Genomic DNA, 22796 nt, shown 5'->3' with positions numbered 1-22796 from the left:
CCTGTTCCTCTTTGTTGTCATTCTATCCATGAGAAGAAAAAGATGTTGGAATAACTGGCGCTTGCTAAGAGGGTGGAAGTGGTGGTTTATAGTTTGGCTCTGAAAACTAAGGACAACCTCCTCCCCTCCACGCACTGCCCCCCCAAAATAATCCTTCCCTCTAAACAAGGTTGGTCTATGAACATGCCTTAAGATCACGAAGATGCCATGGACCAAGTTGTAGAAATAAATATTTCCAAGTACCCCTAAAACAGTATCTTTTTGTCCTCCCAATAAAGAGCAGTCCCCCTTCCCTATCTGAAAGGTAGCACTCTGCACAGCATATATCATAAGTACAATCCCTTTTCAACCAAACACGTCAAGACGCTATCCCAAGCCTTCTTAGACCAAATTCACTTGCAGCCGCTAAATCAAATTTTCATGTAAATAAAGAAAACGATATCATTTGTAAAAAAAAAAACACACACACACACAAAACGACAAGGCAAGAATATCAAGACTGAGGAAGGGAGGAAAGAAAGAGAGAAACAAAGAGGAGGAAAGCTTCGATTTCTCTCATGTCAGAGCCCAGGCCCAACAAATTCAATTATTTATGTGTTTAGAAAATGCCAACATCTTCAATTCCTTAAGTCTCAGAGCAAACCCTTTTATACAGTCAGACTCTGTATCTTTCAGAGTTTTATGTAAGGGTGGTGTCCAGTCTATGGGTGATTTGAGTCTTTGCTTTTCTGACCTTCACCCAGGCAGAGGGCAAAGAGACGGCGAGAGGAAATTCAACATAAGTGATGGCAGGGAAGGATGATTTATTCTTAATTTAATGAGATAGGATAACCTATTAAGAAATTAATTGTGACCCACTTTCACTGCAGCAGACACCTCAGTAAAGGACAACAGGTCATCTCCTTCCCCGACAAAGTCCCCCACCATCCACTTGCCCTATCTCCATCCCTGGGGATGGTTTTAGTTGACTTTGTTTCTGCACGAACCCGTGTTGGTTTTAGTTGACTTTGTTTCTGCACGAACCCGTGTCCCCTGCATCGGCAGGCGGACTCCCAACCATTGCGCCACCAGGGAAGCCCAGCAAGCCACATTTTAAACAAATTCCCTAAGAAATTCTAATCCAGGGTGTCAACACTCCTTGAAAAACACTAGGTCAAAAGAGACATTAAAACTGGAATACTTGGGTGTGGGAAGCAGGAGAGCTGAGGCTTCAGAGGAAAGAACCAGACCTCAGAAGCCTCCTCTCCTGGTTAGGGAGGTTGGTTTTTATCACACAGGCAGGCAAGGGCCACTTCAGGGTTTAAGCAGGGCTGTGACATGGTAAGAATGCCTCTCCCTTAAACTTCAGCTCAAAGCCCATGTGTCACCCTCTCCAAGAAAGCCTTTCCTGCCCCACCCCCAATCCGAGTCCAGCAGAGCTTCCTGCTCCTCTATGCATCCTTCTAACTCACCACCGACCTCCTCGTATGGACACTGTCCATTTACTTGTGTCACTGTTCTAACCCGCGCTCTGCCAGTAAACTTGTGCAGGCAGGAAGTGACCTGCGCACAGTACCCAGCACACGGTAGGTGTCCTGTAAATGTTTAAGCAAGCAGACGATTGCATTCCATTTACCGCCACGTCACCACCAAATGATGATGTTCCACAAAGAAAGCGACTTCACTGCCCCCCATTCCTTGCTCACATGGCCTAGAATGCTTCCTTTCTAGCTGAAACTGGGCCCTATTTTTAAACCCCTCATTTATTAGAGGATATTAGTCTTATAGGAGTCAGAATGAAACACCAGGTGCCTGGAATTTTGGTCATGTTGTCACGGAGTTAACTCGTTTATAATTTTTATATTTCAGAAAGAACTGGTAATATCTTCAAAGTTCATGTGTGTAGGCCAAGCCCCTGAAAGGCATTTAAGGCACAGGGAAACTTACCAATAGGTGATTACAGCGGGAAAGCACGTGGCGTCCAGAGTCTTTTAAATCCTAAAAGCAAAACACCTGATTTCTATTCTGACCAACCCCCACCCCCACCCCCACACAGCACCAAGCACCTGTTTCCATCTGGCCAGCGCCTCCCACTCAAGGGCAGATGGAAGGAAGAGGCCATGAGGATTTTAAATCCTGAAATTATGTTATAAAGCAGACAAGAAACATTCCAGGAACTGGGAGTCGTAAAGATCACACCTGTGAGATCTCCCTTACGCGACACTCCTTCATTCTCGGCCAGAAAAACTGATATCAAGTGGGTGGAAACATGAGACAAAACTTTGACGAGCTAGTGCTTTCTCCCGGCTTACCTGCGGCCTCCCGTGCGCGTACAATTGCGTCCCATTCAAGAGGTGTCCACTTCACCCTGCAGCCTGGGTTCTTCCAGCTCGCTTTCATCCTCAGGACAGCTCCGTGCTCTACGGACCTTCCAATCAGCATGGCGTCTTGGGGGCTCATTAATCCTGAGGCCTGGGGAAACCTCAATGATGCAGCTGGGAGACAGGGAACCCTTGTTAAGGGTTTGGAGCTCCCTTGATAAGTGGCTCCCCAAGTCGCCTTCCACGGGAAGGACTCTGTCTCCAAGGCCAACGGCGCCACCAAGTCCGGCCCAGGGAGCCGGCCACCCTCCCCCAGCCGAACGCCCTGGCCCTCTAGGGCGAGCTTCCCGACCACGACCCAGTAGGCGGGCTCTCGCCCACGCCCCGCGTGCAACCCCCACCCACCGGGGAGGGGCCGCAGCAGAGCCGCACCTGCCCCGGCTTGGGCCTCGGCGGGGGCGGGAAGCGGCGTGGCCCCCGGGCCTCGGCAGCCCGCAGCTGCCCCAGGCACCGCCCTCCCGAGTGGGCCTCGCCGGCGGCGGGGTGAGGGCGCGGGCACCCCACGCTCACAGCTTCGCACACCTGCCCGAGCGCGAGGCTTCATTAGGCGGCGCGCAAAAGCAGTCCGACGGCCGCGTGCTGGAGTCCAGGCAATGGAGCTCAGCTCGGAGCGCGGCCCGGAGCCGCGGGGTGAGTGCGCGGGGGCCTGAGGGGCTGGGGCCCAGCGGCAGGCCGAGGGTAGGGGGTTGGAGGGGAGTTGAGAGGGGCTGGACGGGGCGGGGGGGCCAGGGAGCCCACCACGCCGCGACCCCCATCCTTGGCGTTCGGATCTCTGAGGATGAAGGGAAGAAAAGCAGGGCCGTGATTCTTCTGCTCTAGGTTCCCACACCCATCACCTTTCTTACCGGGGCCTATCACCCGGATACGTCGCATTTATTGAGCACCTACTGTGTACCGGGTTTGCTAGGCTACGAGCGCCCCTAAAATGCTGTAAAACCGGTGTGTCCCTCCTTCCCCATTTCACCATCCAGCCTCAGCGCCATAAAGGCCTGCAAACCCCCTTCACCAGCTTGTACCCTAGGAAACAATCTGACAAAGCGCCTTAGCCCATGACCTACAGCTTTCTTACACATCGTTAGAAAGTCATTCCTTAAGACAGCCTATCTCATGCAACTTTCATTAAAAAAAACAAAACTCGCTCTTAGTAGTGAGCATCCTCTTAAAAATGTTCCAATTTAGTTAGAAATGATAAAGCAGCTCCTTGAGCTGAGACGGTTTGGGATCTGGAGGTTATGAGTAAGTTGGGAGGGGAATGGGGGCGGGGTTGGTGACCCCAGGAAGGACTCTGTCTAGTGGTCAAGAGCACGGCGCTGTGTGAGCTTGGGCAAACCGCTCAAATTTGTCATCCACGTTTCTCCATATTAGAATGAGCTATACATATGTCTTCCTCACAAGGATTAAATGCATGCTGGACTAATCTTTGAAAGGTGCCTAGCGCAATGCCTGGGACATGGTAAACTGATGAATCAGTCATAGCTCAGAGAAGGACAGACAAGCTTGGAGGATGAGTGCCAGCCAGGTCCCTCTTCCTTACCTGTAAAAGGAGGGCGCTCAGCTGGGCCCGAGGCCCCTGAGTGAGGTTCTGCTTTGCAGGGAGGGGACGGGGGTGTGCATGAGGGAGAGGGGGGCGGCCGAGGACACAGTGAGTTCTGTGGGAGGTCAGGGTGGACATTCCTGTTAGCTCCTTTGATGTCCTCGCCTGGGCTCCTGGAGACCACTCCGTCCCGCCGCGTCCCTGCTCTGAGCACTGATGCCTGTGTCTGCCGCAGGAACGAGATCCAGTCTGAGAAACAGCAGTCTCCATTGATTCCTCTCCCTCTTCCCAGAGTCCACGCCAACATGTGTCCCCTAGAAACCCCTGAATAGATGCCTGTCCCTCAAACTCACATTCCAGGTCTCGGGGAGAAAACAGGGAACTCACAGAGAGTAAGTTCCCCCCAAATTAGGACTGCACGCCTACCGTCTAGGTGCGCGAGCTCAGGCTCCTCGTGGCTGCATCCATTTGCTTTTGCGTTTCCAAGCTGTGGGATCATCTAATTTGACCCTCACAGTAGCAGAGTTAGGAAGGTACGCCTGGAATGATTACCCCATTTGATAAGCGGACAAATTAAAGCTTCAGATCAAACAGAACACCCGTCGCAGACCAGGAAGCAGCACGCCCTCCTGGTCCAGGCTGTTCGTTCTCCTGAGCTAAGGTCAGCGGGTGCTGGCTCTCCACAGGTCAGGAGGGCGGAGACAAGCCCCCGGCTGCCAGGCTAGAGGAGGAGGAACCCCTGCAGAGTTCAGCCCCCCACACTCAGGAAGCCCCAAGTGAGGACGTGCGCCTCTCCTGCGCTGCTCCCGGGGAGAAGCAGCCATCAGAGGCCCCTGGAGAAGTAGCTGGGGCCGGTGCTGGGAGAGCCTGCCAGCGCCAGGGCTCGGGGGCTCTCCGCAAAGACAGAGCCCTGGGCCCGCCTAGACCCCAGCCTCAGGGGGAAGGGCATCCTCTCCCGGTGAGAGAGGGGAAGCTGGGGAAGAGACCCTACTCTCCAGCCACCGGTAAGCAGAAAAAGCCTAACGCCGTGGGTCTGGACTCCACGGCATCTCCCAGTGTCGCTAACCCAGCCCGGGCCACGTACAACCCAGTGCCTTGTGGGTCAGGCCGGGGCTCCTGCCATCTGGCCAACCTCCTCAGCACGTTGGCCCAGAACAGCCAAAACACAGACCAGAAGAAGTCCCCGGATGTGACCTGCCAAGGCCGGAAAAAGACGCGGACTCTATACCGCTCGGGTAAGTCCCTGAAGGCGAGCGGAAACCTAGGGGACCTGGCCTCATCTCTGGGAAAGCTGGGCTCAACAGAGCATGCAGCAGCCCCAGGAGAGAGGAGTGTGGTTGGTTTGTACATCACCTTGGCCGGGTCCTCTCTTGACCTGTGCAGGCCATGACCTCTGACCTCAGAGGGAAAGGTTGGGTTTTCTCATCAGAACATGAAATTGGGCCCAGGGTAGAAGGGGCAGGAAAGTAAACACCACACAGTTCCCTGCCACAAAGCCTGAGAGACAGGAGGCCCCAGCCCAATGGGGAGCTTAGTCGCAGGGCTCTGGGGAGGCCCTCGGGTTGGGGACAGCGGTCCCCTCTGGAGGGTATCTGTTTTTCTCCTCTGCTTCCGCATCACTGGTATTCATCCTCAAGCCAGTGTTTTCTTCTTCCAGACCAGCTGGAGGAGCTAGAAAAGCTCTTCCAAGAAGACCACTATCCAGACAGCGATAAGCGCCGGGAGATTGCCCAGACGGTGGGAGTCACCCCCCAGCGCATCATGGTAAGGGTACTTGCCCTCAGGCTCGGGGTGGAGGAGAACCCACGCGCCGGCACTCTGGGAGAGCCAAACAAGTACTCAGCTCCCGGACAGGGGCTGGGGTGAGGCCTCAGATGGGGCTGTGTTCTTGCCTGTTTCCACGCTGCCACAGCCTTAGAATATGGGAAGAGCAAAGTGCCTCAGAGGCCATCTCGATGAACCTCTCCCTGCCAGCCTGAGCGCTGCAGTGACCTCCTACAGTCACGGAGACATCATGGGACAGCAGGACTTAGCCTCAGGCTCTACCCTGTTTCTCAAGCTCCTCGGGTGTCTCTCCCCTACAGGTGTGGTTCCAGAATCGCCGGGCAAAGTGGCGAAAAGTGGAGAAAATGACCGGGAAGGAGAGTACGGACGCTGCTGCTGGCCCTGCCCTCAGCCCCACCAGCAACCAGTGCAGGTAAGCCTTTCTCCTCTTCCGGGCCCATCCCCGTGGGCAGGAATTGGGGGCTAAGCTGGGATTCTGGGCTCTAGGGGGAGAAGGGACTGGAAGGCTGGGCGTAGGGAGTTGTTGGCTAATAGAGGGATTTTGACTGCATGAGGTTGGGAAGTTGCCCAGTGCCTTGTAGGAGGCACAGTTTGGAAATCTGGGTCCCTTTCCCTACACTGAAGCCCCAGTCTGAATCCAGGGACTGCCCGAGCTACAGTCTTCGCTCGTCTCCCTCTAGTTCTGCAGCCGGACCGCCACCTGCTGTGCCCGCGGACCGGGAGCCTGGGACCTTCGCTCAGGAGTCCCCGCTGGATCCCCTTCCAGGTGAGCTGACCACCTTCCAAGGGTTGTCTGGGAAATACAGCGGCGCGGAAGACAGCAGAGTCAAAGGGCTGTTTCCTGAAAGACCTGGGAGTGGCCGGAGCTCCCCACGGTTTCGTTCAGGGGGACCCGGGCTTTGTGCACTTGGACCAGCGCTGCCAAGGTTGCCCCCCACTTTCGTACTCTTACAACCCCCCTTTGACCTCTGTTGCTAGAGCCCCCCATGCTGCTGACATCTGACCAGACTCTGGCCCCGACCCAACAGAGTGAGGGTGCCCAGAAGGTGGAAGTGACCCCACCACTCTTCAGCCCCCCACCTGTCCGAAGAGCCAACCTTCCTTTCCCCCTCGGCCCCGTGCACACCTCCCAGCTGATGTCTTTGCTGCTGGATACCCCAGGCAACGAGAGCAGCCGCAAGGATGGCCCTTGTGGGTCGTGGGGGACAAGGTACGCAACCTAATGGCGGTGGTACTTGACTTATTCTGGGGGAGGTACGGGAGGAGGAAAGATAGATGGAGCTTGGGAGGGGTGAGGGTGACTGAGAGAAGCAAGGAGTAGTAAATGTGGTGAGGATTAAAAGGGTAAGTGGATTGGGGTGCGAAGGATCTAGGACATCACAGCAGTAGCACAGGAACGAGGATGAGAAGCTAGAGCAGGAGAGAGAACAGGAGGTGGCAGGTCTGGGGTCGTGGGGATGGGGGAGGGGAGCCTCGCTGCGCAGTAGGAATGGGGCCGCCCCCCGAGCCGCACAAAATACTCCTCTGGGGGCTTCCCTGGTGGCGCAGTGGTTGGGAGTCCGCCTGCTGATGCAGGGGACACGGGTTCGTGCCCCGGTCCGGGAAGATCCCACATGTCGCGGAGCGGCTGGGCCTGTGAGCCATGGCCGCTGAGCCTGCGCGTCCGGAGCCTGTGCTCCGCAACGGGAGAGGCCACAGCAGTGAGAGGCCCGCGTACGGCAAAAAAAAAAAAAAAAAAATACTCCTCTGTCTCTCTCAGCGTCACGCCACCCCCCGCCTGCTCGTACTTGGAGGAGCTGGAACCCCAGGAATATCAACCCAGCAGCCAGCCAGGACCGTTCCAGTTCTCCCAGGCTCCACAGAGCCAGCTTTTCCAACACCCCCAGCCCCAGTTTCCATACCTGCACCCCTTCCCCTTCCACATGCCCAGCTCCCTGACCCCTCCACTGCTGGAAGACTCTCTGTCTGCATTGTCCTATGGCCCCAGCGGGGGCACATCCCAGGGCTACTTCCCGGGCCCTCCCTCAGGGCAGATCCTGCTGCAGCCACCCGCTGGGAACATGGGTGAGTCGGGGCTGGCACAGAAAGGGGCCTCTGGTGACTGAGGACGGTGAGAAGGGAGAGAGCCTCGTGAGCTGGAGGGAAGGCGTGGGGTGAGTGAATCACTGTTACTTACAGAAAGCCCGCTTGTCCTTATGAAGCTCTCCTTCCTCCAGTTTCTCGGAGGTTTCAGAGCAGAGTAAGACTCAGCAAGAGAGCTTTGGAGTGAGGAAACGCAAAGTTTAAAGTCCAGCTCAGCTCTGGGCTCTCCTGAGGTTCCTGGATTCTGAAACGGGGATAATATTCCTGTATCTTAGAGGGCTTGCTGAAGATTAGGAACCACAGGTGTGGAATACTTGGCACGGGATAGGTGGGAGCTGATGTGAGTATCCGATGGGCCACCTGGACCCTGAAATCCTGGAAGTGACCATCTTAGGAGGACTCAGTTCCAGCAGAAGGGGAAGAAAGATGCTGGTTCCCAGTCTCCTGCCTGCGCGAGAGGGCACTCACTCGGCCTGACCCACGGTCCCCTTTGTGTCACTGTTACCCAGACGTAGGACCTCGAGACAGGAGCCTGCCTGCTGCTGAGGGGAGACTCGCTCCAGGGTCCTAACCCGTGTTTCTGTGGAGCAGGGAGGGGACTCTGTCACAGAACACGTTGAACGTGGTTGGTACCCATCATCCTACTTACTCTTTGTTTTGCTTTGCTCTTTGATCCCACAGGTACAGTCCCCTGGAATGACCCCTGCTTGCCAGACCTGCCCTTCCCCAGTTCCTTCTGTCCACCAGCTCTGGGGGGCCCCCCGGGAGGGGACGGCTACTTCCTGGATCTGTTTGCAGCCCCTTGTGCTCAGGCTTCGAGCAGGCAGTCTTCTCCAGGCCTCACCCGGCTTCCTGAAGGGACCAGGCCCAGCGCGGAGCCCCTACTCAGCAAGGCCCAAGAGGAGCTGCCCACCGCCGCTGTGGAGCTGCCCTCAGCCCCCGAGGAGGGCCGAGAGGAAGACCAGACCGGCCATGGCCCCTAGTGCCGGGGCCGAGGAGTGAAGAGGCCCCCCTGCTGGGGAGGGTTGGGACGCCCCAGAGTAGACGGCGGGTGAAGTGTTAGGAAAGCCTGGAGTCTATGGTTGGGGGTGGAAGTAGGGCATTTCCCCCTCTGTGGACTCATCTTTCCGGACACTGATTTGGGAAGGAAGAGGCCTGGCCCTGCCCTTTTCCCCACACCTCTGGATGGTGGCCCTGAAGAAAGAGGGTGGCCTGTGTCACCTCCGAAGTTTGTATCCGTTTGTTTTCTTGCCTCGCTACGCAGACGAGCCACAGTGTCCACTGGAAGCAGTAAACTAGTCTACCCTTGGGTTTCTCTCTGTAATGATGCGTCTCCCCGCTCACGCCAGTGAAGAGCGCCGGGCTCGTCTCTGCTTTCCACTCGGCTGACCAGCTGTGTCCCGGCGGCCCGCGTGAGGTCCCCCCCATGGGGCAGGATCCCGTGGAGGCTGGCATCCTCCCGTCTCCTGCTGGGGGAGGAACTGGGCCTCTTGGACTGCGTCTTTGCTCCTGCCATGAAACCATGTTCTAGCCCCAAACCCAGAACTGAGCCTGAGCACACCTGCGCCGCGGCCCTTCTCTGGAATTAGGGCCCTGCAGGGATAGGATTACCGAGAGAAGCCCCGGGCTACTTAGGTTAAGCCTCTAGAATTGTGAACCATGACTGATATTTCCAGTGGTCTTTCTTTCTGGAGTGGGGGGGGCGGGGGAGGGAATGAGGGGCCATGGCTGGTCTGGTCTTCCTCTCGGACCACCTTACCGTGCATTTGACGAGTGTACATCGGGTACCATCCTGGACCTCCAATGCTACGATCATTGGAAAATACACACTTTTTTTTTTAAAACATGTATTACAAGCAATTATTAACTTAAATCCATCGTACTAGTTCTAGCGTCATGGCTCACGAGAACCGAAAAGGAAAAGTATTTAGAAATGGAGAGGAAGTGTCTTAGCTACACAAACGCATGTCCGGGTATCTGTGTAGGGTTTTAAAGACCAACAGTATTTAGTAGCTTTGCACTACTATTCTACAGCCACACAAGGATCCTAGTAGCCTTAATTTAGGGATTGCAACATATACGCTGAAATAGTGTCTTATATTGTGATGTAGCTAGGTCTTTTAAAATATACGTCTCTCTTTTGTTTTCACATTTTGTCTCATGACGCCCATGAAATGAGCAGCCTAAAAACAGACGTAAGGGGAAAAGATTCTTCTATGTAAGGGGTAAAAACAACAAGTGTTCAGTTCCGTGCTGTTCCTCCTCTCTTGCCATCAGTCACCACGGCATACTGCTGCTTTCAAGGCCCTACAAGGAGGCTGGATATTTTCTCCTCCAGATCTTAACTGATTTAGGTTCCTGCCACTCCGATAAGTAACGCCTGGTATGGATAGCAAAACAGTAGATACCTAAAGCCAAGAATTTAAGGGTGAAGGGCTTTAAGATCTGTGCTTATATGCAACAATTAGATTTAAAGTGTTAGGCAATCTAATAGTATACTGAAAACAAAATAAGTTCATTGAGAATGAATGATAGACCAAGCAAACAGAAAGTGGTGAAAACTTCTTAGAAGCGTAGACTCCTAGGCTGAGAAGTCCAACCACCTGGCAAATGCAGGAATGATCTCTATACCACCACTGATGGAGGATCACTCAGTCTTGATTTTCTAGGGGGGGCTGCAAAGGAGGGGGCGGCTAGCTCCTTTACACAAGAGCCTACAGAATGTTTGAGAGCTTTAATTATTATGAAGTTCTCTCTTCTACTAGGAGGAAGTCAATATTGTTTAACTGATATGAGTTTTGCTTTCCACGTGCTACAAAGAATAAACCTAATATCACGAAATCTGAGCACTGTGTGTCGTTCCTCAGAGCCTTGTCTCAAGTGGCCCCGTCTCACTCTTTACCACCTTAAATTCCTCTCTTCAAATGAGTATGAGTTTGTGGATGTTCCTTTTAAGAGTGGTGCCAATGGGACAGGATCGAAAACTCAGAGATAAACTCACGCACCTATAGTCAATTAACCTACGACAAAGGAGGCAAGAATATACAATGGAGAAAAGACAGCCTCTTCAATAAGTGGTTCTGGGAAAACTGGACAGCTACGTGTAAAAGAATGAAATCTGAACACTCCCTAACACCATACACAAAAATAAACTCAAAATGGGGACTTCCCTGGTGGTCCAGTGGTTAAGAATCTAACTTCCAATGCAGGGGACGTGGGTTTGATTCCTGGTCAGGGAACTGAGATCCCACATGCCATGGGGCAACTAAGCCCACGTGCTCTACAGCCTGTGCACCACAACTAGAGGGCCCGAGTGCCACAACTACTGAGCCCCTGTGCTCTGGAGCCCACGTGCCACAACTAGAGAGAAGCTCGTGCTGTGCAAAAAAGATCCTGCATGCCGCAGCAAAGACCCAATGCAGCCAAATAAATAAATTTTAAAAAATAAACTCAAAATGGATTTAAGACCTAAATGTAAGACTGAATACTGTAAAACTCTTAGAGGAAAACAGGCAGAACACTGACATAAAAAGCAATATCTTTCTGAATCCACCTCCTAGAGTGATGAAAATAAAAACAAAAATAAAACGGAACCTAATTAAACTCAAAAGCTTTTGCACAGCAAAGGAAACCATAAACAAAACGAAAAGGCAACACACAGAATGGGAGAAAATATTTGCAAACAAAGCAACTGACAAGGGGCTAATCTGTAAAACATACAAACAGCTCATGCAGCTCTATATCAAAAAAACAAACAACCCAATCAGAAAATGGGCAGTGGGAATGTAAATTGATACAGCCACTATGGAGAACAGTACGGAGGTTCCTTAAAAAACTAAAAATAGAGCTACCATATGACCCAGCAATTCCACTACTGGGCATATGTCCTGAGAAAACCATAATTCAAAAAGAGTCAGGTACCACAATGTTCACTGCAGCTCTATTTACCATAGCCAGGACATGGAAGCAACCTAAGTGTCCATCGACAGATGAATGGATAAAGAAGATGTGGCACATATATACAATGGAATATTACTCAGCCATAAAAAGAAACGAAACTGAGTTATTTGTAGTGAGGTGGATGGACCTAGAGTCTGTCATACAGAGTGAAGTAAGTCAAAAGAAAAACAAATACCGTATGCTAACACATATATATGGAATCTAAAAAAAAAAAATGTCATGAAGAACTTAGGGGCAGGACGGGAATAAAGACGCAGACCTACTAGAGAATGGACTTGAGGACACGGGGAGGGGGAAGGGTAAGCTGGGACAAAGTGAGAGAGTGGCATGGACACATATACACTACCAAATAAAACCGATAGCTAGTGGGAAGAAGATGCATAGCACAGGGAGATCAGCTCAGTGCTTTGTGACCAGCTAGAGGGGTGGGAGGGCGGGAGATGCAAGAGGGAAGAGATATGGGGATATATGTATATGTATAGCGGATTCACTTTGTTATAAAGCAGAAACTAACACACTATTGTAAAGCAATTATACTCCAATAAAGATGTTAAAAAAAAAAAAAGGGCAGAGGATCTAAATAGACATTTCTCCAAAGAAGACTTACAGGTGGCCAAAAAGTACGTGAAAAGATGCTCAACATCACTAATTATTAGAGAAATGCAAATCAAAACTACAATGAGGTATCACCTTACACCAGTCAGAATGGCCATCATTAAAAAGTCTACAAACAACAAATGCTGGAGAGGGTGTGGAGAAAAGGGAACCCTCTTGCACTGTTGGTGGGAATGTGATTGATACAGCCACTATGGAGAACAGCATGGAGGTTCTAGCAATCCCACTCCTGGGCATATATCTGGAGAAAACCATAACGCGAAAAGATACATGCACCCCAGCGTTCACTGCAGCACTATTTACAATAGCCAAGACATGGAAGCAACCTAAATGTCCATCAACAGAGGAATGGATAAAGATGTGGTACCTATATACAATGGAGTATTACTCAGCCATAAAAAAGAATGAAACAATGCCATTTGCAGCAACATGGATGGACCGAGAGATTGTCATACAAAGTAAGTCAGAGAAAGACAAATATATGATATCACTTACAGGTAGAATCTAAAAAAAATGATACAAATGAACTCATTTACAAAACAGACTCACAGACTTTAAAAACAAACATGGTTACGAAAGGGGAAAGATGGGGGGAGTGATAAATTAGGAGTTTGGGATTAACGTATGCACATTACTATATATAAAATAGGTAATCAACAAGGACCTACTGTATAGCACAGGGAACTCTACTCAGTATTCTGTAATAACCTATATGGGAAATGAATATGGAAAAGAATGGATACGTGTATAACTGAGTCACGTAGCTGTACACCTAAAACTAACACAACATTGTAAATCAACCGTACTCCAATATGATTAAAAAAACAAAAGAATGGAGCCAGAACTGAACCTTACTTGGAGTTCTCGTCAATTGCACTGTGCAGTATGACTGTTTACCTCCATCACATAGGACCTTCTCTTCAATTAATGTTTTCTGGAGAGAAATGGGCCTTTATTTTTTTAGCCAGTTCATATGCTTGATCCAAGACAAACTTTTTGTCAACTATGACCCCCTAGGTCATTTTAATAGAAGCTGTTTTAAAGCCGTTCTCTCTCATTTTGTATTTGTAGAATTGACATTTTGAATCTAAATGTACAAAATTTATGTTGCTTGTTTAGTTTCATTTGGTTAATTTTAACCCATTATTGACACTGTTAAGATGGTTTGGAGTCCTTATATAGATGAGCCATATCTTTGCAATTTTTTTCTCCCTGTAAGTTTGTTCAGTATGTTTTAGGAACTTTATGACCAAGTCATTCAAAATTAGTAAACAGGATACAAGCAAGTACAGAACATTTTGACGTAACTCCTTGAAAATATTAATGAGCACTTTTTTGAGTAAAGAGTTAAACTAGCTAAAATCCTCCTTCACTATATTGTCATCCAGGGCCATCCTTTGCCATTTACAGGATTTTGGAAAAGGATTTTGAGGAAAAAAAAAAAAAAAAAACTTTGCTGTATGACTCACTAAAATCAAAACATATTCTCTTTATAGCACTCTAATAATTTAATGTTCTTGGAAACCTAACAGCATAATAAATAAGACTAGTTTGGCATGGCTCATTCATAAGGAACACCTATTGTCTTTTATGATTATTTTAATCTAAATGTTCAGAAACCATCTTTCAATACTCTCTTCCAGTAATTTATGAGAATTTTACATTAAATTTATTCTCCTTTAGTTTCTACAAATCATCTCTTTGAAAATTAGGACAATTGCCTCTTTTAAATCTTAGAGAAAATCTTTTAAATCTTAGAGATCCTCTCCTGTTCTGCTCTGGAAGAAATATAGAATTAAATATAATCTATAATTAAATATAAATCAGCTATAAGACTCTTGTTTGGGTTTTGAGACCATCCTGTGTTTTTTTGCCCAACGCTTTTAATTTCTAGAATGTTGTCCTTTCTGGAGAAGACAGACTAAAATAAGAGCCATATGTTCTCGGTATTATATGTTGACGTTATAATGTGCTCCTTGAGAAGTACATTTATCTTTTCCGTGCTCTTCCTGTTCCAAGTTTGGTTTTATTATTGTCATTGCTAGTCTTACTGTTAGTATTGGTCTTTAGCATGTTTTGCAGCACTGAGTTTCTGGGGTCCACACCTTGAGATATTACCCTTGAAATTCCAGGATGTGCCTCCTTTTAACTTGTACGTCTTTTCAGCCCTTTTAAAATCTGAGCTTGTAGCCACAGTGTTACCTTTTGGATGACTTCTTCCATTGCTCATAATAATCACCTGGGATTAGACCCGCAGAATGTCATAGTTCCACATGCCTCTGAGCCAACCCCATCTGGAAGGATCTTGAGCTAGAGTTAGCTATAGCTTTTGTTTTGGATTTGGTGGGAGTGAGGGAGCAGACACTGCATGCTGGAGGGCCATGGTCAGGCGACTTCTCTCTTTAAATCACAGGGCACGCACATTTCAGCACTCCTCCTCCATCACCCTCCCCCCGTGCCCCCTCCCCACAGTCCCCATCCTCTTGATGTGATCACCCTCCCACAGTGCAACAGTGTGCAGTTGGCGGGAGTAGAATCCTTCCTTGCAGACTCCAGAAAAACCCCTTTCTACGCCTCCAACTTAAGCGTGCACTCTCACAATTTTTCCACTAGATGGCGGTCCACCACCACTTTAACTGTGGCCTTAAAGTATTCTGGTTGTTTACAATAAGAAAGCCCATAATAATTCTTTCTCTCAAACGCCCTAGAGCCACTGAGATCAGGTTCAAAGATATTAAAGTCCCTTGGGTTGCTGCTTAGTTTGCCAGATAAAATATAGAGTGTTCAGTTAAATCTGAACTGCAGATAAACAACAAATAATGTCTTTAGTATAAGTATGCTTCCTGCAGTATGGGTGTACCCGGTATTTTAATTTGCTAACTTTGGTAGCCCTAGTTGCAGCACTTTGCTGGGGACAGCTACATCCACCATAGCTTCGCACTTCAAATAGATTGTCCAGGAGCCAGGAATTGGGCTCTGCATCTCTACTCAACTTTCTTGCATTTCAGGCTCTGAACGGTCCTGTTCACTTAGTATTTTCCTCCCTCCTGCCATTCTTCAGGCTCCACACTTGTCTAAAAAAACGCTCTAAAATCTGTTGGAATCCTATTATATTTTCTGTTCCTGTTAGCCACATGATTAATTAGTTACTTATATATTTCTGAGATAGTCCATTAGAATGTATTTTGAAATGCATATTTTAACGTCATTTGCGCCGACAGAACACAGGAAAACAGGCTGCAAAAGACAATTTGGCTTTTGTTGATTCCACTCCAAGTCTTAAATGGTCTTGATTAAGAATAAGTCTGATTTCCGGGAAGTGAGGAATCTCCTTCATTCACCCAGAAGCGGTGTCATTTTAGGGCCCAGGGAAAGTCTGGGTTATTTAGGGTTCTTATATTTGTAGTTTAGTTTATAATGTTCTTTCAAAAATACCCTCTCATTTGAGTCCCGAGAAATGAAAGCAGACACTCCTTCCATCATTCAGTGGCAGCAATAGCAATAAAATGTCCTTCCAGGCTTCAGGGAACTCACAGTCTTGCTGGGGAGTCAGACAACACAAATGACCAGTTACACTGCAGGAGGGTGATGGTGTGCAGGACCAGCCATGAGAACAAGGTGTGACACACGTCTCAAAGTTGCGGCAGCCATGTCTGCTGGCGCTAAGAAAGCTTCAGAGTCCAGGGCATTACTCATAAAGGAGAGTAGAATTTGGATAAGCAGAGAAGGGAGGAAAGGGTATTTCAGGCAAAAGGCATAGTGAGTGGAAAGCCATTGAGACTGGAAAGATGATTAGGGAGAAGGTCGGAGTGGCTGGATTTGTACGTAGAGAGGCCAATGGAGGGACTGTCGTCACTGAGGCCAGTAAGGGACAGAGGGAAAGGCCCCATATCCCATACTAAGATGCTCGAGCTGTATTCTTTGGGTGATTAGAGAGGCACTGGCATTTCTCACTCAAGCATATGACTTGCCAAAATTCAGGTTTCAGAAAGACAAATGGAGCACAAGATTGGAGGGCTTAGAGAGGAGATGCAGGGAGACCAGACAGGGTTATTGAGTTAGTCTAAGTGAGAGGTGACGAGAGGCTAGAGAAAAGTAAAGAATGAAGAGGGACAGATCGGAGAACTATTTAAGAATCAGAATCACTGTGAGAAAAAACTAGCTGAAAGGAATCAAAGAGTAAGGGAAGTAGACAGATGTCGGTAATTAAAAAATGCTGTTAATTGAGAAAGGAAATAATGGGGACGCAGCAAATATGGGGAAAGGGAGGCCGTTTAGTTTGTGTGTGTTGAGGCTTTAGTTCCTGTGTTCATCTGGGTGGACATGTCTAGGGAGACAAATATGGAGCTAGGGTCTGTGAGAGAGGTTAGGACTAGAGGTTACTCCTGGGCTTCTTCAGCATAGAAAATACGAGTTGAGGTCAAGAGACCATACAAAGTGGCTCAGACAGAGAGCACGTAGAACAAAGGAAGTGATCTTAGGATGGACTCAGGGAAACACCAACAGAGGAAAGAAGTGTGAGGCAAAAGAAAAGGCGGCATTGAGATTGGTAAGGGATGGCTGAGCAGAGGTGGAAAGAGCTGGAAGAGGTGCTGGATGGGGAAAGATCAAAAGTCCAGTTGGGTCAGTAGGCCTGGAGAGGAGCTTGGACAAATAATTGTGCACATGAGGTCTCATGATCTGAATTTATGAGGTTTCAATGATTTCCTAAGGATGCCGTAACCGAGAGGTCTTTTGAGTTTATTTTCCACTTCACCAAATGCAGGTAGAGGAGTCTTGCTTCCTGGATGTCCACATATCACGTAAAAAGCTGAAAGATCCTTAATAGGTAAGAGGCTATCAATGATAGCCAGTTTTGTGTATGTTTTATGAGACCACAGGAGGCACTGAAATAGCTTACTTACTTTACTCAGAAATTAGTCCTTAGACAAAATATTAATGATGGTGATAACCATTTACTTAGCATTTATTGTGTGTCTAGCTCTTTAATAGGGAATTTCATTTCACAACAACCCTGTAAGGTATTATTCATTTGACAGGTGGAAATCTGAGACGCAAGAGAGGTTTACGAATTTGCCCAAAGTCGCAAAATAAATAAATTTTGGACAGGATGCCAAGTCTGTCAGGAGGTGCCAATTTCAAGAAGCAAAGTGTTTTGCTTTAGAGGAGACAAGAAAGAAGGTCAGAAGGAGGGGGTCAGTGTGTGATCTCGATTAGATCTAGAATAAAATCCCTCCAGAGACCCTCAGTCTGTGCTTAAATAACTTCAACACTCAGTACTGTTTGATTTAAAAAAGAAGGAGGGACATCGTTGTGAGACGTAAGAGGGAGAAGAGAACACTGGTAAGAGGGAAGCGGAAGCTGCAACTTCCAAAGATGGAAAGGGAATCGGAATGCATGAAAGGAACAGGCCTGGAGGGGAGGAAAGTGGCTACAAGGGGCCACGTGAGAAGAGGGAGGTGAGGCTGGATGGCTAAGGTGGGTCCAGGCTTATTACCTGGTAGCTAATGAGAGGGGTAAAGAGAATACAGTCAAATCTGAGATCGTTATAATGCACTCTTCCAAAAAGATGCAGGTGAAAAGACTGGGAGTACAGAGACCCGTGGGGACATCATGCCAGTGTCCCCGAATGAGGTGTTGAGACTAAAATGGTGGTAGGGGAACAAGAGTGATGCTAGGAGGAAAACAACAGAATGTGACTGTCTGGGTAGGAAGGAGAGAATGGCAAACTGACCTCAGGTTATAGAGCCCAGGCCTCTAGGAGAATGATTTATAAAATACGGAGCTGGCTTCTGCCTCCGCCTTATAGCTTCTGCATCTTCATGTGTAGCTTTCACACGTTGTCTCTTAGTCTCATTACTCTGGTCAAGTTGCCTCAGGTACATTCATCCATGCACAGTTTTGTTGTCTGAGAATGGAATTTCCAGCCACACAGATTCCACGGTCCTTTCTGGCGTACTTTCGCCCCACGGCTGCTGTGTCATCCTTTCCGTCTAATTCTATCCAGGGTACCCTTCTCTCCAGCTTGGCACCCTTGTCCCAATCCGTATTCCTGTAGCCACCAGGGGTGCAATCTGTTATTCAGAGCCCCCCTCCGAGCCACAACAAGCATTGCATCTTCCCAAGTGTCCCAATTTGCCCACTTCTTTACCTTCCTGCCCATTATTCATTTTGGTTTGACTTTTCTGCCACTTACTATAACTCTTTGTTATTTGCATCAGTGAAATCAGGTACATTTTCATACCCAGTGAACTAAAAGGTCTCCCCAGAATCAATTCAAAGGACTTAACTGTCAAATGTTTGAAAAATATTTTATACATCATTTTCTTTGATTCCCAACTGGAAACTCCTTCATCTTTTTTTCCCCTTTTATTTGTTAATGCCAGTATCATTTGATTTCAAGGAGGAAGCCCAGTCTCTCTGCATAGATTCCAACTTCTATTAAAGATCCTCTTGTCCTTTCCTCCCCTAAAGCTGAACACACAGATAGATACACGCACGCACGCATGTACGCACGCACGCACGCACTCCTGAGACTCTCCAGTTCTTAGGGCCCTGCTGCGTAAGGATGACGAATGGCCGCAAAAACCACTCCTTATCTTTCTTTCCAGTCTGTTGCCTGGCCAGGCTCAATCCAATCCCTAAAACCTGCCTCTTAATCATTCCACAAGTCTGACCACCAGCTCCTCTCACTTTCTCAGAAATCATCTGCCTGCACATGTTCTGTTTACTCAGTCTCCGCATTTCATGGCAAGTCACCCTCAGCCCTTTGTGAGCAGCACACACTCAGCAGATCACGTGCTTACATCCTAAAGGGCAGGCAGTTCTGATTTGCAGTTTACAACTCACGGGCCGCGTGGCCTTCTGCAAATCATGTCCCCTCACCAGGCTCCACTGTGACAGTGAAGGGGTTAGACACAAAGATCTTTAGGGCTCTTTCCGCTCCAACAGTGGACGACTGTCTCAGCCCCACGGGGTTGACCTCGGTAAGGAAACGCTCTAGAACTGGCTGGAAGAGCCTCACCCACGGATCCCTCTTTTCCTTCTGCATTTGCCTTTTCTCCCGGAGACGGCTTCTGTGATGGCTGAAGTCTCTTGCTGGATTCGTGACTCTCGTGGACTCTCCCATGGTCTCCCACGGTCAGTCGCCCTCAGCCACTTTTCCCAGCAGAGTCCGAACTTTCTCCCTGGAGCCCTGTGGCCTGTGAACAGATTCAGAACCTCCATCTCACTCGGTGCAAACTGGCTGACGCAGCTCCTGCTCCACTCCTGGCTTTCCATTTGCATTGTTCACAGACAACTGCCTCTCTGAATCGCTCAGGTAAACTGCCAGGAGAATATCTGTCTGCCCATTGGTGCCTGGGGAACTCTGCGGGCCAGGCTCAGGCCCCTCCCTGCAGCAGGCTCTAGCCCTCAGGGCCAGTGACTCATGCACCAGGCAGCCGGGATCTGTAGTCACTCCCTCTGAGCTCCCTCACCAGTTTGGAAAAAGCTTCCAGCTCACACCGACACAGCTCCTTTCCTTCACAAGCTCCCACTCACCTGTACTCCCCGAGTCTTCTTTGTGCCGCAGCCTCGCTTAGGGGACCTTCCCTGAGAATTCTGCAGACTGAAGGCATGCTTTGCTTCTTCCTCTTCCAAGGAAGAGGAGAGTGAAATTTCCACTCCGTAATTGTCATTGAAAATGGGTGGGTTGGAAGAAATCCGTCAACAGCCATTAAGTATAGAGAATGTTCTCAGTCTATTTGAATCAAGACTGAGTCTGGCACCTGCTTCCCTTTAGCTCATTTGCTTGTAACCTTTGGCCCCCTGGCACACCTGATTGAAGAGTTAGAAGATTACATTGAACAACAGGCTTTGAGCTGCTATAATCATGCAGCTCCTGAGTCATGTTAACAGCAAATGCGGCTCTAAGGTAACTGAACTGTGAGTGATAGGGCAGTCACCACCACCAAAAGGTATTTACGCAGAGGTTTGGAAAACCGTGTACAAACACGCACAAGTCTCAGTGATGTGTCTCGGGGTAGGTGGGTGAGGAACGATCGTGTCTATAAAGGGCTCCCGTACCAAAATATTGCATTTCTAATTTGACCTCATCAACGAGAAGAGGTTATGATAAGGGCACTAAATACCTTAAAGCACGCAGACAATTATGGGTAGAGCAACATGGGGTCCAAAAGGATATATCAGGGGGATAAATATGTGTATAAAAGAAGGAGAGCCAGTGAATGTAATTTCTTTACATTTTCAAAGACTTTTAAACAACTTCTATCCCAAAGGCTAATTAAAAAAAGAAAAAAATCAGTCATCCTAGGACCAAAATCCTCGTGTCGTGGATACAGAAGTTGTTTAAGAGAAAACAAAATTAGGGAGAATAAACACATCTCAAACTGTGAGCCTTCCGGACACTAACGTGCAAGCTGATCTCATTAAAGTCATTATAAATGACTGACAGAGCAACTACTGCACAATAAAAAGCTTAAGATCACAGTTAACTCTACGTGAAAAGTTGACGGTGAAAATAAACTTTACAAAGTAGTACTCTAAGTTGTGAGTAGGTAGAAGTGACAGAAGGAAATTCAATGTGGTCAAGGGCCCAAAGGAAGTGATTCAGCATAGATCTATAGGATTGTAAGCTCCAAGCTTGTTACAATTCAGCAAAGGAGCAATGAAAAGGACTGTGGTTTATGTCTCCTGAAGACATTATTCCTACCTGGTTTAGCTCAAAAAATCCCAACAAAATACTGTATATTCATATATGCCTCAAATACAGTCTGTCCAAAAAGTGTTAGTTAATGGTTGTTTTCAGAATTTCTCATAAGAAATTGCTAAGTTTCTAACACACTGATGCCAAGCAGGATTGAAGAAAAAATTGAATTAAATTCTGGAACTCTGAAGAAGGAAGGGACAATAAGTAGAACTGTGCCCAACTTTCTGAAACCTAAAGTATAAAAAAATTAGTAATTCAATTCAGGAAAGATTACTCATACCTAAGCTGTCATTGTTTGTTTTTAAAACCAAGGATCTAAAGACAAGTTGAAGCCAATTGTCTCTTAATTTCCCAGATTAGGGGAGAATAACCTGATTAAACAAATATATATTAAATCCCTAAAGACAGTTTCGGTCTTATAGAAGTCAGCTCTGAAGGTGCTCAGAAAGTCTTAGCAACTTCAAGCAAGGAAGCAGTCATTCAACTAAAAACATTTTTTTACATGTGTATCATTCAGACGTTGGTACGTTACCTCTCTGGGAAAATAAGGGAGAGTTTGCCTGGAAAATATAAGGCTGGATATGGCTCTGTTTGAGCCATATGGCCAGTGTTCAAATACTGGTGTGAACAAAAAATTTGGATTATAATTACTGTTAATTGCTATTAAGAAGAATCCGTTGTTAGTTTACTTAGAATACATACATATATCACATATTAATAATAAAAAGCTAGCTTTATGAAAAGAGTGAAAAATCTCCAGCGACCTTCTCCGAAGTCATCCCTATTTTCGATTTTTTTAGCAGTGTCAGCCTGTTTAGGATAAATTAATATTAACCCAAACTCAATTACTATAGTGATAACTTTTCTAAGGATTAAGCAAGCTAACTTACATTTGAGGATGGATTAAAAACAAAATGTCTTATCAGAAGTGGTACTACTGTGTCATATCATCATTAATTGGGTACAGGACAAAGTTTACCATATGATTCTTACCTTTGTACAAAGCTGCAATGCCATGCTACTTTCAAGGCCCCCTAAAGATAAACCAGAGTCGTGGAATGTCCAGGGAAGAACCACAGTGAGCCCACTTAAAAGATGATGCTACCACTGCTGTATGAGGGCTCAATATGAGAAAAAAAGGTAAAGGGTGATGTTCTTCAACTGAGAAAGGCAACCTGAGGGGAGACACAGAATCATACGTCATAGAGTTGGATGGGAGTCTGGAGGCTAATGGGTTCGATCTTGAATTTTACATTGAAGGAAACTGAGACGTGGACAAGCTGCATCGTGGCCGGGCGGTGACTGGAGTTTAGGTCTCGTGACTTGGATTCTCAGACTCTTTCCTAGAATCTAGGATTCTAGGATTCTACCCCATGCTGCTTCTCACAAAGAGGATGAAACAGAGGTAATGATACCTTCACAATAACTCAAGTCAAAATATAAACTCATGAATGGTCAGAGTAGGATTTCCAAATCCACCTAAACTAGCTTAGACCTTAACTTGTGGGTTCAGTAAAAAAGAAGGTTTGAATGGGGTATTCATCACCCATCAACTCATTTTAATTCCTTATACAACCTCTGAGGCCATAACAAGCAGAAAAAGTGCCCAAACTCTGAGGAGTCAAAGAGAGTCGACTACTACCATAACCCAGGTACCACCGTGGTCCTTCATGACACCTAAATCAAATAGCCTGGAATCCTCATAGGATTCCACGTTCTGAACCTTGTTCCAGGGTCTGGGGAGAAAACA

General features: G+C 47.8%; 1 protein-coding gene across 1 annotated transcript; it reads left to right on the top strand.

Annotated features, from left to right (window-relative positions):
- The first annotated feature begins 2468 nt into the window (after positions 1-2468).
- On the top strand, positions 2469-9173 carry NOBOX (NOBOX oogenesis homeobox). Its single transcript, XM_033862704.1, has 8 exons — positions 2469-2990; positions 4556-5129; positions 5552-5658; positions 5979-6091; positions 6360-6445; positions 6658-6889; positions 7439-7743; positions 8443-9173. Exons 1-8 carry the CDS (start codon positions 2469-2471, stop codon positions 8742-8744), a joined length of 2241 nt encoding a protein of 746 aa, XP_033718595.1. The 3' UTR covers positions 8745-9173.
- Positions 9174-22796: the final 13623 nt, after the last annotated feature.

The sequence above is a fragment of the Tursiops truncatus genome, chromosome 9, assembly GCF_011762595.2.
Source record: "Tursiops truncatus isolate mTurTru1 chromosome 9, mTurTru1.mat.Y, whole genome shotgun sequence".
Lineage (NCBI taxonomy): Eukaryota > Metazoa > Chordata > Mammalia > Artiodactyla > Delphinidae > Tursiops > Tursiops truncatus.
This window is presented reverse-complemented; position numbering and strand designations above follow the sequence as displayed.